The sequence below is a fragment of the Barbus barbus genome (assembly GCF_936440315.1).
Source record: "Barbus barbus genome assembly, chromosome: 3".
In the NCBI taxonomy this organism is placed as follows: domain Eukaryota; kingdom Metazoa; phylum Chordata; class Actinopteri; order Cypriniformes; family Cyprinidae; genus Barbus; species Barbus barbus.
Window position 1 is genome coordinate 38,920,929 of NC_136731.1, and position 15,880 is coordinate 38,936,808.

The following is a 15,880-nucleotide window of genomic DNA, read 5'->3' on the forward strand; positions in this document are numbered from 1 at the left end:
TTAGAGGCTCGTTTGGGGCGCTGGGGGATGGGAAACAGGGTCAATCACAGCGCACTCCAGTAGAGCTGCACTGGACATCCATGTGTACTTCTACTGGAGGAGGTCATTGGGAGGTAAGAGTCACTTGCTGAAAATGTCATTGAGCTTTAGGGAGTTGTATTGAATAGTTTACACAAAAAGGAAATCATTTACTCATCATTTACTCACCGCCATGTTGTTTTAGACCTTTATGCTGTTATTTTTTCCATTGATTACAAAAGGAGAGTCTTTATGCAGGGCTTTGATTTGCAATACAACAGTTCTTAAGTTTTGTAAGCTTCTTAAAAGACAAGAATATCATAAAATAACCATAAAATAGTACATGTGTCTTGTGCGTGTGTGTTTTTAAAGACTTTTGAAGTCTATGTAAGCAACAGACTGAAGTTTTAATTTTCAAATTTCATTCTCCAGTTCACATATTCAAACTGGCACATTACATTCGATTATGATACATGCATGAAACCATCAATTGCGGTGCGATGCATAGATGTGACATCTCTACAAGATTTCAGGGAAGAATATCAGTCCATTATGATTTTCTTTTTAATTCAAAAAAACTTTTACTGTAGTGCACGATTTGTAAACTAATTTGTATTGATGTTTTCATTACATAACCAGCTCTGTATGACTCTTCTGAAATAGTAAACTTGCTTGATAGCTCACCTGGTACAGCACTGCACTTGCACTCGGGTACAAGTCTTATAATTAAATGTTGCCAGATTCACATTCATCTTTTTTGGATAAAACTGAATGTTATTTTAGCACCACTCACTAGACATTTCACTTTGAAAGTGTCTCAAAGCATGCAAGAAGCAGCATAATAAGCGCAAAGATGGCGTCACAGGTACAGCCGTTTTTTGTTTAATGAAACTGGGTTGACATATATACAATTTTTTAATGTTTTATGCAATTTTATTCCAGTCATCAACAATAATTTTAAACACACATATATGTTGTAAACATGAATAACATTAATCAGTTCTCCTTTTGAAGAGAAATAAAGCAACTGAAAACTGCAGGGGGTAAAATTAATGAGAGTTATGCAGTAAAAGACAAATTTGTTAGTTGGCATTATGTGGGAAATCTCTAACAATACACCACGTTAACAGGACTTCATTAACAGAAAGTACAGCCACATCTGCATGCAGCCACATTTACCCACAAACACTTGCCAGCATAGTATATTTACACTGCCAGTTTTATTGTGTGTGTGTGTGTATGTGTACAGTTTGTGTGCAAAGATTTGTGGGTGTACCATCCGTAACTAATGAGAAAGTAATGTCAGAGGCAGCTGCTCAGAGTGTTGTGTGAACGAGGTCAGGGAACCGCATAAGAGGCAGATACTCTGCTGCTAAACGCCCAGAGCTTGTGTTTTCACAAGGACAAAACTGGCCTCACAACCGTCCTTCTTCAAGATAAAAGTCATCCTCACCCGCTCCCATTGTTTGTCTACATTCATCCATCACACTAGCAATTGCAGTCAGTTAACTGAGGAGGGAAATTAAATAAATACAGACTTGTGACAAAAAACCTCTGAAATGCAGTGCTTTCAGTAGGTATGGTTGTTTTTGAATGGCATGCATAGAAAATTTTGTTTGCTTGTCATTACATATTATAATAGGGGCTTTCAGTTCATTACAAAATAATGAATTAATCACATGATATGCTTATTTATTGTTTAAATCAATCACAGTTCATATTATATATCAATATTTACACAGTTCATATTATATATCAGTGTATATCAATATTTGTTTAGAAACAGTCCCAGAATTAAGATAGTACAACGTTTATAAGACAAAAGAATATTAATAATACAGCATTGTTGTGACAGGTGAGTAAAGCATTAAATAGACATTTAAATATATTTGCAAATATTGGCTTTAAATGTCAATACATGATTCATTTTATTTCCATAAAATATAACATAATCCATTTTAAGACTGGTATAATGCATTTTTCTTTTTTAGCTTCTTTCATTTTTTGTATAATTAATTGTACTAAATGAATGTGTTAAATTGACAGCTATAATTGTAATATTAATAATGAAAAAGATACAAAACGAGAAAGCTTGACAGGAGATTTGGCGCTTAGCCAGATAACTTCTAATATGAAATTATAAACCAGAGGCGCCATTCATAAACATCAGTGATGACTTGAGTTTAAACGTCAAGTCTCATCTCATCTCTTCTTCATAAATCTCTGATGCTGGCGATTACCATTCAGAAGACAGCGGCGCCTTCCCATCTGTCACCAGGAAAATTGCATCATCATTTTCACAATCCATCCATCTATCCTGCAGATGTCAGATGGCTTTCTCCCCACCGTGTTTATCTCAGATAGTTTTGATAGGCGGGAGTTTATTTATATCCATTCTCAAACAAAATGTGGTTTCGGTACCTTGATCTTGCTGTACAATCTAACAAACAGTCAAAATAATTAGCTGAGGTGGTGCTTCCAGCTGAGAAATGCGGTTTCGTCTCGGGTAAAGGATCTGGTTTGGGTAAAGAATAGTGACTCCATGTCTGTGTGAGAGAGGCTTTTACAAAGAGCATTCAAGGATACTTTTTATCTTTATTCTAGAACTCTAATGGAGCCACTCTCTGATGTCACTTTCAAGACATCTCATCTCTTTAATATGTTACCATTACAGCTAAATGGCTGTTTATATCTCAAGGTGTGTTATACATGGAGAAAGATGTCCATTAGCATTCCCATTTCTGGAGGAAAAAAAAAATTAAACAATTCTAGTAGTGCACTACCATTTTTTAGGTGTTTGAAAGCCCTGTCCATCCATCATCATGTCCTTTTATCTATGTCAGTGGTCCTGTTCTAATTTCTTGATGCTTTAAGCTAAGAATAAAATTGTAGTTTTCGCAGCTCTGTTTTCTATATTTAAAGGGGTCATATGATGTTGCTAAAAAGAACATTATTTTGTGTATTTGGTGAAATACAATGTGTTTATGTGGTTTAAGGTTCAAAAAACATATTATTTTCCACATACGGTACATTATTGTTGCTCCTCTATGTCCCGCCTTTCTGAAACGCGCCGATTTTTACAAAGCTCATTGTTCTGAGAAGCGAGGCGTGCTCTAATTGGCCAGCTATCCAGTACGTTGTGATTGACCGAATACCTCAAGCGTGAGACGGAAATGTTACGCTCCTCACCGTATTATGATGCCGTGTCCTGGCGCGACGACAGCATTATGAACGAGGCATTTGTTGCATCCAGTAGGGACATAATTACTGATTATAATGACGCGCCACGTAAACATTACCATGTCTGCATTTGTGATCGGAGAAACGACAAACAACAAGCGCTACTCTACACAGCTCCAAACTCGCGCTTGAATAGTCAGTGGCAAATTCTTTAAATGAGAAAATGTACTTACAGGCTGTGAGTCAGAAGTTCCAGACTGTCCTTGCAAAGTTGGAATTGCCCCACTTTATAGAAACAGCCTTTGTGCAAGCCAGCGTTGTAGACAAATCTTCCAGGTTCAGGAAATAGTCCTCCATAAAATGCGCTACACACACTCTAATATTTGGGTTGAACTGCTCTGGAACAGTGTTGTAAATACAACTTAACCACTGATTTCTAGTTGTTTCCTCTTTTGAAAGCCCAAACAAAGTACTTTCTCTTTCACAATGAAACACAGAGTCTCCACAACATGGCGCCAGCGGCAGCAACAATACTACAGAGAGAATAAAAGTTACGCCTTCTTTCATTGCGTGTACGTTTGGGCGGTGTTTTGCAAATCTTCCCACACTGTGACGTAGACATGTGGGGGCGTGTTTGAATGAGCCGTTTTAGGGGGGCATGGGAACTTTTATATATCTCTTTGGTTTTGAGCCAAAGAGAAAAGGAAAACTTGAAATTACATCATTTGACAATGAATTCTGCAGATTTCCCCCAAAAATCAGCATTGGAAAAGGTGAAACACTTGAAAGAAAAGGTGCAGATTATCTCTGGGCCACTTATAATTCAAGCATATAACTGCAATCTAAAGCATATTTAAAAAACTAATGTTTTTCTTTTTGCCTTTTTGTAAGGAAATGCTTAAAAGAGGTTCTGCTTCTCATGCTGATGTTGTTTTCTTTTTAAGTTTGATCTGCTAATGAGATGCACAGGCAGAGAGGCAAAGGCTTTGGTGCTGAGCAATGTCATAATTTGTTTCCTTGCATCCTTTGCAGTAAATGAATTTCCCCAGACTAGCAGCTTCCTGCTGATATGACACATAAACGCACCAACTGCTAACTGTGTGTTTATGGGATTTGTGTGTTTGCTAACGTGTTTGTGGTTCTGAGGTGAATATGAAATGCATTCGGTTTTTTTTGTAAAAAAAAAAGCATTCCAGATTGTTTTTGTTTTTTTTTAGAAATCTAAGTCTATGACAGCGTATAGTCATGGAAGATCCCCTTTCATTGTTATTTGACAGGATATGTGATTGTTTGGCACATTTTATCGCTTGAGGTCAATTCAACAAAACCTCCAGCTTTTTTCTATCTCTCTGTTTTACGTTTGTTTCCTTTGAGCTGTCAGAGTTAATTGGAAAAGAGGTCAGAGGCGCATAGAGAGAGTGAATGATGGATATTAATCAGCTCTTACAGGGATAAACATGCATGACAACATTATGTTCCTGCCCAGCAGCCAATGGAACTTATACTAATCAATGAAATATGAGAAACTGGTTTAAATATGTGATGTAAAATGTCGAGTATCTGTTCATCATCGCTTAATAACCCTTAACAGTTTAACATTTCCAGGGAAGTAGATGAGAAATAAAACCTCATGTTTCAGGGTGCATTTCATCTAGCATAACTCAACCTTAAACATGCATGGAAAATGTCAGCCCATTTTCCTTATGATCTATAAATGTGTCTCATGGGATCATTATGGAGATGACTGTGCCAACCCGTCTGTCCTCTGCAGTGAGACTGAAGTATCTACATTCCTCAAAATAGAGTTCTTTAATGGTGCTTTCTTCTCATTTTTTGGCTGCTAAATCAGTTCTGTTGGTTTTTGACCCTGTTGGTGTTTGTTTGTGGCACTGAGAAACTGCCCTAAGAGTTTACTCATGCTTCTGTAAGTTCTTCTTTTATTCTTCTGATCCGGGAAGTTCTGCTGCTTATCTAAAAATGATGACTGCTTTGATTTGGAGGTCACTGTTGGGCTTTGGTCAGTCGTAAATACCGACTCCAGCCTGAAGCTGATATCACAGGCAAGTTGACCTTTGAGTCGCACTGCTGTTATTTATGCCATAACTTAAGAGACTGCGAGAGAAGCAGAAAAAGAGGGTAATTTACAACACACTGCGAAAGAATGAAAATGCATGAGGATCACTGACTGTCAAGTTCAGATGTGATTTTGATTCATTTATTTCTGAAAATGTTTTGAAGCCTAGTCTTGCATGCTAATAAAAATCTTAACACATCTTACCCTTAACTATTAAAAGTGGTTGTTCTTTTTTATTGTTTTATCTTGCCAGTGGTGCAAAGCTGAGCCTGGACTGGCACTGAAGTCCCCTTATAAAAAAAATAGCAGCATGACACCCTGATAGATGTCACATATAAACAGTCCTGAGGCCAAACAAAGGTCATTCTATAACAAATTCTCACTCAGTCGCAAGGCAGCAGCAGAACAAAACAGCCAGTTATAAAATTTTTAAGCAGATGTGTTAGTAAAAATAGAAGCTTGCAGAGAAATGCAGCCTGATGCTGTTCCTACCGTATATACCAGCACACATGAGAATATACAACATAAAGGAATATTGTGACGTAAATAGCCTTTGTGACCATGTTTATATACAGCTGTTAGGGCAAAACCTTTTATCGCCCTATGACACAAATCTGAGCAGTCAGTCTGAAAGCCAAGGTTACTCAAAGTGCATTGAGTTTGCCCTCAACTTCTTGACCTGCTAAAGATTGACACTACTTTGACTGCCAGTTTAGCGTGTTGCATATTGGAGCAGCTTCTTCTAAAGCCTTTCAGAACCAGGAAACCTGTTGTAAAATGCTGAAATGTTGGAATGAAGCTTTTCAAAGTGTTGGCCCGATCCAGATGTTTCTCTTGAGGCACTGGTAACATTTTCAACAGTATAAAACACACAAAGAAAGCCTGTTAGGCACCGTGTTTATTATCGGTTTGAGTACCAAACCATTTTTCATTGCTTTTCACCCTGACACCAAAATTATAACGGATATGAATCAAACAAAAGAATGAAGATGATGGGAAAACAGCACATTTTCACTGTCAAAGAGCTGGTTGTTGAAAGGATATTTTACCCAAAAAAGACGGTTCATAAAATTTACCAAACTTATATAGCTTTACCTGCATCTGTATTCGTTTACGGAGTGTCTATTTACACTAAGTGCAAATAGCCCGCCTTGTTGGCAAAGGCTATTTACATTAACTCCGCCCACCAACGTGTGATTGGGTTAGTCAACAATAAAAATAGACGTTCATTCAACATCAGTTTCTATGGCGTAGATGGTAAGGTGTGAGCTTTTTGATGCGATTGAGTTCGAATTTTTTTTTTTCTCCTTTTTTAAATCTCATATCACATCGGAAAGGCATTTATTTTCAATAAAAACGAAGGAAATAGTCAAAAAGTTGAAAATAAAAGTATCGGGTAGGGTTAGGGTAGGTGTAGGGAGGGCTTCATTGTCCCAATAAGGTGGCATCCATTTAAAAATTTTAATTAAAACTATAATTTACAATACAATACGTTATTATTGCGTACTGTTTTATAATGTACTACAATACTGAGGTGCAGATAATTGCCACTATTTGCAATAAGTAGTATAAATAGCAGAAAATCTTGCTATTTTAACAGTGTAAATAGAATCTATAGCTAGTTGCACTTAGCATATCGTTAAAAAATACTGCTATTTCTACTTGGTGTAAATAGCTATTTGCACTTAGTGTAAATAGCATGTATGTTTTTTTTTATTAAAGGGCATACAATCTGATTAATTTGACTACATTTTTATCAGTACACACCCTGTGTGTATATCATATGAGTTCTGAATATGAAATGTGCATTACTTGAAGATGCAACCGCTTCACACAGTTGGTGAGCCATTTAAAGATAAACATAATGTGCTCTGATGGGACCGCACGCTGAGAAAACTCAACAGCACAATGGATCTACCAATAAAACAACATGAAGTCATGCTGTGAATGCATTCACACCCTGTGAAAAAGACAACAAAAAGCCTTGGAAGAGTGTTTTTCATCTAACATCTTAACTCTTTCTGTCCTTCCATCTTTCACCTCCTCCATCTTTCCTTCCCCTCCATTCTCAGGAGTATCCGGTGTCTGAGAAATATCATTCACTGGAACCTGATTACGGCATTTATCCTGCGAAATGCCACCTGGTTTGTGGTGCAGCTCACCATGAACCCAGAGGTGCATGAGAGCAATGTGGTGAGTAAACACATACACAGACAAATAATCTCTCCTTCTCCTATTACTTTTCTTTTCAAAATACACAAGCAGTGCACACATAATCCATTGTTATTTCTCACAACACGTGCACACCCACCTTTTTGTTCCATCCATTGTTCGTTCTCACTATTTCTCTTTCTTCACCCATGTTATTCTCTCATTCTGTTGGCACACATGCAAACAAACGCACATTTATTAACGGCATAGTTCACTTGAAATGAAAATTTGCTGAAACTTTTCTCTCCCTCGGGCCTTCCAAGATGTAAATGAGTTTGTTTCTTCATCTGAACAGATTTGGAGAAATTCAGCATTACATCACTTGCTCACTAAAACACCCTAATGATGGATTTGTATCTTACCACCAAGGAGCTTTTCACTTCACAATACTGGAGTCGTGTCTGTTACTTTTGGGTTTTTTTTTTTTTTTTGCTTTTTGCTTTTTATTAGTTGTTTATTAGTTGGTTAAACTATTCATTTAATTGCATTCAAAAACTGTCCCTGACACCTGGTTCTCCATTTCTGCACTCTAACAGACATGGAAATCTAACTAGTCTCAGAGTGTATGGCATTTTTGGCACTAGATGTGTGTTGGTGGGTGTTTTGGGTGGGAATGTAAACAGCTCGGCCCCTGAGTCACCATCCACTGTGCTTCCCCAAGAATTAATTACCCTCCACATTTCTGTGCTTCCTTAATCAACTGAGCCGAGCAATTAATTCATCTACCACCACGTCCCAAGGGGATTTTCCATCTACATCCAAATTCAGCCTCGTATTTTATGATGCACATGGCTTTTCAGAAAGTATCAGAGTTTGATTGTGCCATGTTTGTCCTTGATGCTTATCTTTCATATTTGCCAAAGCATACTTTGTATCTGTTTATCTGTATTTTATGCAAGGGCTGACTTAATTGGCTCTTCATGCTAAGATTTTGCACGGCAGCACATCACTTCTACCTCTGAACTCCCCGAGAGAGACACTTAAAAAAGGAAGCAAAAAGCTGCAAGGGGTTTTAAGGTGGAAGTGGCTGTTAAGCAATCCTCCAGGTCTTTGTGCAGACAACAGTGGCCTAATTTTCCTAGTTTCCATTCAAAGAAAGCTCCTTTGAGATGTTCAAAAGTGATAAGAAAAGATTTGTGGACAAATGCCTTCCGTCGACCTGTCTAGATGAAATAAAATGAGCATTCTTGGACAGAATGGAGAGACGGAGGCTGTTTAAATGTGAAGGAAACTGTGTAAATACGCGATGTCATTGATGCACTCGTTTCAATTACAGTTCAAGCAAGTGAACCCAGTTGCCTCTTGGTTTATACAAAGACCATCTTGACTCAATCCTCTTTGCTTAACGAGGTTGAGCTTTGCATTATGTCTTTTTTTCTATATGTACAAGATGCATCTGTTTAGAAACAGCTCAGAAGTCAGAGCAAACAGCTCTTCGCTGAGCTTTATAGCACAAAATGACACATTTATTGTGAAAAGTGTCACTTTGTGGAGAATTTACGCAATGCCTGTTAATGAAAGACATTGTTCAGTAAGTAACTGTAAAATTAGCAATAAAGATCCCACAGAAGCTTATAATCTCTACATGGACCTAAATTCCTGTCACACCCGGGGGCCTATTATGGAAGACGGTTGTAAAATTCTGCTAAAGTACTTCTGAGAGCCAGAGGATTTTATGACTGAAGAAGCTTTTCATTTTCCTCTGCTATTTCACATGTTGAAACAAAATCGTTACCACAGAACACATGTAATGGTCTATGGACTATTAACTCACTGATTAATGCTGGGAAGCAATAAACCTCCAATAGATTCTCTTTCTCTTTTTTGAGTTTTTGCTTTCTCTTAAAGATTGAAAGAGAACTCAGAGGTCTGAAAATGTATAATCTTTCTGTGACACTGAATACAGTGAATACAGTGAAGTGAATACACTTCAGCCATAACTCACAGCTGTAATCTTCAATCTTTAGCCAAGAGTGACAGATTAAATAGAGGGCTGACACACACACACACACACACACACACACACAAGCCATTCTGATGTGGATGTCTCCTGCAAATGTCAGAAGCATCTCTGCTTTCCCATCCAGTTCTGTCATTTTAACATCTCTGTCTTTCACGTTTTTTTTTTCCTCTGTTAAATGATTTCTTAATTTAAGCTTTTTCAAAGTATATAAAAGTTTTTCATGTAAATGTATTTATTTATTTATTTTTATACACCTTATACAGCTTTGCGTTTTAGCACTTGTATTTGTTTAATATTTTTGGGAAAGCAAATGTGCTGGATTATTTGATTAATAGAAAGTTAGAAAAATTGCATTTTTGTAAAGTAGAAATTAATATAATTTATTAGTTATGTAAATTGATAAGCATTTTATTCAACTATTTAATTTATACACTTATAATATTTACTACCAACAAGATGAAACCTAAAGATTTTGTATTCAGAAATAAGACTTTCATTTTAACACTGACCATCTGTATTACGTCCTAAGAGGTACTGTGCTTCTGATAGTCCTGTCAGGAGAAGCCATAACCTATTGGCTTTCATCATACTTTAATCTAAATCTCTTCCATCCCGAGGCCTCGTTTCAGACCCCCTATCGCAATCTACCCATCTGTAATGTCCCTTCCCTTGGAGTAAAAAGGTTTTATCCCCCTGCTTGGTGTTTGAACTCGGCTTCAGTCATGAAGAGTAACCCTTCCACATACACAAACATACAAGCTTTCATTTCCTTAAGCTATTAAAATAAAAGCATTTTAAAACAGAGAATGCTAACAAGAAGTGGCATGGTTATCTCCTCAGGCACAATTTAGGACTGTTCTAAACATCTAACTGGATTTCTCTTTCTCTCATCGCTCTCAGATCTGGTGCAGGCTGGTTACAGCAGCGTATAATTATTTCCATGTGACCAACTTCTTCTGGATGTTTGGAGAGGGCTGCTATCTGCACACAGCCATAGTACTGACATACTCCACCGACAAACTGAGAAAATGGATGTTCATCTGTATAGGCTGGTGTAAGTATCCCATGATGCACTATGATGGAAATCATACAGATTGTGCATCATGCATATTGAAATAACTTGTGACTATTAAAAAAAGAAAAGAAAAGAAAAGAAAAGAAAAGAAAAGAAAATATGAAATCACCTAGGAAAGGCACCTCTCATATAATGTTTTATAGAATGTATTTAAAAGTCAGTCTGACACACAGTACACAATCTATTTTACTTCCATATCATAAATGATATGTAGGGTTGGATTTATGCCGTAAGTGAAAGAGGAAAGTAATTATGATTAAAAATTAAGCAGACAAACATTTTTTGGACACAGCGCAAGAACTGAGAAAGCAAATAAGGTCATTTCTGATTCCATGTTTGCCTTTAAAGTACATCAGTGATTAAATTGCTGTCAATTAATAACTTGAAAAGGAGACTCATTTACAGTAGTAGATAATTACACTAATGAGGACTGCAATTTGATCAGGTTCTTTTCTGAACGATGGGCAAATTATTATGCGAATAAACAAGCCTTGGATTTTCCTCATTAAGTATGCATTGCAAATGAGTCATTGCCAAGGATTTATCATACAGTTCCTTAATAGAATCAGTTATACTGTTTGTACAATGTCTTTGAGTTTTCAAGCTAATCAGAGTGGGTGTAAATTTGCTCTGCTTTTTTCCACAGGTATTCCATTCCCCATTATCGTCGCTTGGGCCATTGGCAAGCTGTACTATGACAATGAAAAGTGAGTTTCTCCCATGCTGAGGCTTTCTTCCATTTTCTTTCTTTTTTATCTCTGTATAATTCCTGCATGTTACTCTAAACACACAAACTGCCTCACCTCATTAACAATAAAAGCAATTAAAGGTTAGATTAACTCCAATTATCTCTGTCATCTACCCTCCCTCTGGTCATTAAACAATCGATTCACGATACAGCCAGAGAAGCATTCTGCTCTCTGAGTGAGGCTAATTAACGCCTGCTACTCACGAAATTGATGTAAACATTCTAGAGTTCAATAGTCAAGACATGATATATACAGTACAAAATCTCCTGTATAAAAAGACCCCCTGTAATAAAAAACAAACAAACAAATAAACAAACACACGCTATTATTAGACCCGTAAAAGTGACATGACATACGGCCAAGTATGGTGACCCATACTCAGAATTCGTGCTCTGCATTTAACCCATCCAAAGTGCACACACACAGTAGTGAACACACACACACCGTGAACACACACCCGGAGCAGTGGGCACCGATTTACTATGCTGCGGCGCCCGGGGAGCAGTTGGGGGTTCGATGCCTTGCTCAAGGGCACCTCAGTCGTGGTATTGAGGGTGGAGAGAGCGCTGGACATTCACTCCCCCCACCTACAATCCCTGCTGGGATGAGACTCAAACTCACAACATTTGGATTACGAGTCCGAATCTCTAACCATTAGGCAACGACTTCCCCATAAAGGAAGGACTGATTAGGGCAGATATTCTACTAAAGCCCTCAAGATCAGTCTCAAGATGGGAAACTTTACAAACAAACAATAAGAAATGTAAATGTATTCATAATAAATAGGGGTAGAGGGTATATAGTATTAATTTTTCATGTATGACATTTATGATGTTAAGCGCATAAAATATGATATTATTGTATTATAAGAAAGCATTTTCACCAGTGTTGGAGATAAAACAAAGCAAGAACGGTACATTTTCTGTCTTCTGCATGATGGATGGATGGATGGATGGATGGGTGGGTGGGTGGATAGATGGATAGATAGATTCCCCTTGAACTGTAGATGGATGGGTGGATGGATAGATAGATTCCCCTTAAACTGTAGATGGAGGGGTGGATAGATAGATAGATAGATAGATAGATAGATAGATAGATAGATAGATAGATGGATAGATGGATAGATGGATAGATAGATAGATAGATAGATAGATAGATAGATAGATAGATAGATAGATAGATAGATAGATAGATAGATAGATAGATAGATAGATAGATAGATAGATAGATTCCCCTTAAACTGTAGATGGATGGACGGATGGATGATTGATGAATGGATAATGGATTGATGATGGGTGGTGGATGGATGGATGATGGATGATTGAAGATTGATGAATGGATAATGGATTGATGATGGGTGGTGGATGGATGGATGATGGATGATTGAAGATTGATGAATGGATAATGGATTGATGATGGGTGGTGGATGGATGGATGATGGATGATTGAAGATTGATAATGGATAATGGATTGATGATGGGTGGTGGATGGATGGATGATGGATGATTGAAGATTGATGAATGGAGAATGGATTGATGATGGATGGTCAATGATGGAAGAATGGATGGATAAAAGTAGACTTTTTATTCTTCCTTGACTGTGAATAGGAAATAGGTATCATTGTCCAAATTTGAACTTTATTCTTGTGTGTGAATAGTTGTTAATTGGAGGCTCTGAAGTGCTAACAAACTAAACAGTTTAATTTCCTGCACAAGAGTAATTAAAGAGTCTCTGTTAACAGTCCTTAACACCTCTCTAATTCTCTTTCTCACTTACATCTGCTGTACACTGTAGAGCAGTGCTGCTCCACTGGTGCGTTTGACCCAAAAAATGGGTCAGAGTTCTTCACATCAAGGAAACAATGCTAAATGCTAATAATAAAATGCAGCTAACCATATAATAGTATGCAGATTTGTTGTTAATGTCAAAGGCTATCCATCAAGGTGGGTGCTAGTGGGTTTTGAAAATTTATTTCTCACTCAAAGAGACAGTTCACCCAAAAATGAAAATTCTGTTATCATTTACTCCCTCACAATTTGTTCCAAACCTGTATGAGTTTTTTTCTTCCGCTGAACACAAAAGTGCTGTTGAAGAATGTGGGTAACCAAACAGTTTCTGGTTACCACTGACTTCCATAGCATTTTTTTTCAATACTGTGCAAGATGATAGGGACCTTCAAGTGTTTGTTACCAACATTCTTTAAAATATCATCTTTTGTGTTCAACAGGAGAAATAAACTAATACAGCTTTGTATCAACTTGTGGGTGAGAAAATGATAACAGACTTCATTTTTGAGTGAACTGTCCCCTTAATAGTGGCTAGCCAAAATTGATAGATGACAGGTTGTATGAAACATCAAAGAAATATATTTATGAGGTCAAAGAAAATATCACCCAGACCACATGAAATATGTGATAAACTATTCAAGCACTGTTGTAGACAGCGCCGAAAAAGCATTTTTAAAACATGCACATTTAAAAGCATGAGGCATGTTTTACCTGGATGAACCCGTGCATGTCTTTGGTTGAGCTCCACAAACGACAGCATTTTGCCTTTCAGACGAATCCCCAAACACCACATGTTCCTCTCTTCCTGTAAAACTGACACACTCAGCCGAGACAGTCTTGATTATACCGTGTACCCAACTGAAACTGTAAGATTAACAAATCTGGTGCATATCTACCCAAGGGACACACTTGCTGGCTTCCCTTCCTTGCTTTGTTTCTTTATATATATATATATATATAAATATATATAGAAAAGCTTCTTTCCAGTGGATCTTCTTTAATCACTTTACTAGATACACTTTACTAATCATTGTGCTATAATAATAAATAATTATCTCAAAGTCACGCCGTATCTGAAGAAATTGGGTCAAAATATAATATATACCGTATAATAATTATCTGGGCTTGGTGATGTGCATGTATAATAATTCTGTCTTTGCAGGTGCTGGTTTGGGAAGCGGGCCGGCATTTACACTGATTATATTTATCAGGGTCCCATGATCCTGGTCCTACTGGTGAGTCAGCACATTTTGGATTCTCTACCCAATTACACAAATGTTTCATGAGATTTGGTGTGTGCAGGTCATTTAGCATTTTTTATTTGTTTGGTGCTTCCCCTTTCACAAATCTTATTACATTTCTCGTGATTTATGTTTGTAATCTCAATTGATAATTCATATCTGGCATTCAAGTATGCAAAATCGAGTGCTTTTTCTCTACCTCTCTCCATCTTTAGATTAACTTCATTTTTCTCTTCAACATTGTGAGGATCCTGATGACTAAACTGAGGGCCTCCACCACCTCAGAGACCATTCAGTACAGGTGAGGCAGACTATTCAGCACTAACAGATCCCAGAGGAATGTTTTTTGCTAGCCCAGGAGAATCTCCCCACCACTTGAGTATTAATTTCAGTTTGGTTAATGTTAGCTACCAAATGAGCAGCTTTTAACACACACCACCATGCAAAGGTTTGAGGTTAGTATGACTTTAAAAATGTTTTTATGCATAACAAGGCTGCATTTATTTGATCAAAGAATATATATTATATATTAGTGCTGTCAAACGGTTAATCGTATCCAAAATAAAAGTTTTTGTTCACATAATATATGTGTGTGTACTGTGTATATTTATTATGTGTATATAAATGCAAACACATGCATGTATATATTTAAGGAAAATATGTAATGTTTATATATTAAATATATTTATTTATAATATAAATTGTATGAATATAAATATATACATGTAAATACATGTAAATATTTTCAAAATATATACTGTATGTGTGAATCTTTATATATACATAATAAATATACACAGTACGCACGCATATGTTATGTAAACAAAAACGTTTCGTTTGACAACACTATATATATATATATATATATATATACAGTATATATAGTAAAAATGTTGTGAAATATTATTACACTATAAAATTGATGTTTCTTTTTTAATTTACTTCAAAATATAATTTATTCCTGTGAAAGCAAAGCTGAATTTTCAGCATCATTACTCCAGTCAAAAAACATACTAATATGCTGATTTGGTGCTCAGGAAACATTTCTTCTTATTATTAATGCTAAAAGAGAGTTGTGCTGCTTAATATTACTGTGGAAACAATCAGGATTCTTTGATAAATAGAAAGTTTAAAAGAACAGCATTTATTTCAAATGAAATCTTTTGAAACACTATAAATTTCTGTCAATTGCTTATCATCCCATTTCTTTTCTTTTTAAAAATAAAAATCATACTAACCCCAAACTTTTGAACGGTATTGTATTTTACACTTTTTAAAGCCAGAATTTTTGTAAATTTTGTAAGATGCAAAGAAACAGACTATTTGGGCCCAGCTGGGGTATCATTTTGCAGATGCTTATCCTAAAATTCCTTATGAGAAATAATAACAGACATAAATGTATAGTAGATGCAAGGCAACAGTTGCATGCAGTAAAAGTTTGTAAAATGCTGTAAAATTAAAAAAGCTGTAAAATAAATCTGGAAAGCATAACACTATTGTGCAAGCTAATGATGCTGTGATGGGATGCTCAGACAAACCGAGCAGTTTTAATAAGAACACAGTGTTTACACTATATAGGAAA

General features: G+C 36.5%; 1 protein-coding gene across 2 annotated transcripts in view; it reads left to right on the plus strand.

The window, feature by feature from the left end:
* Positions 1 to 15,880, plus strand: part of crhr1 (corticotropin releasing hormone receptor 1) — a gene marked incomplete at its 5' end in the record, with an annotated part of 127,732 nt that overhangs the window by 94,073 nt on the left and 17,779 nt on the right. For both annotated transcript variants that reach the window (XM_079379718.1, XM_079379719.1), the window contains 5 exons: positions 7,345 to 7,465; positions 10,347 to 10,500; positions 11,168 to 11,228; positions 14,220 to 14,292; positions 14,514 to 14,599. In XM_079379718.1, the coding sequence (XP_079235844.1) occupies positions 7,345 to 7,465; positions 10,347 to 10,500; positions 11,168 to 11,228; positions 14,220 to 14,292; positions 14,514 to 14,599 (495 nt within the window). The remainder of the gene's footprint in view (positions 1 to 7,344; positions 7,466 to 10,346; positions 10,501 to 11,167; positions 11,229 to 14,219; positions 14,293 to 14,513; positions 14,600 to 15,880) is intronic.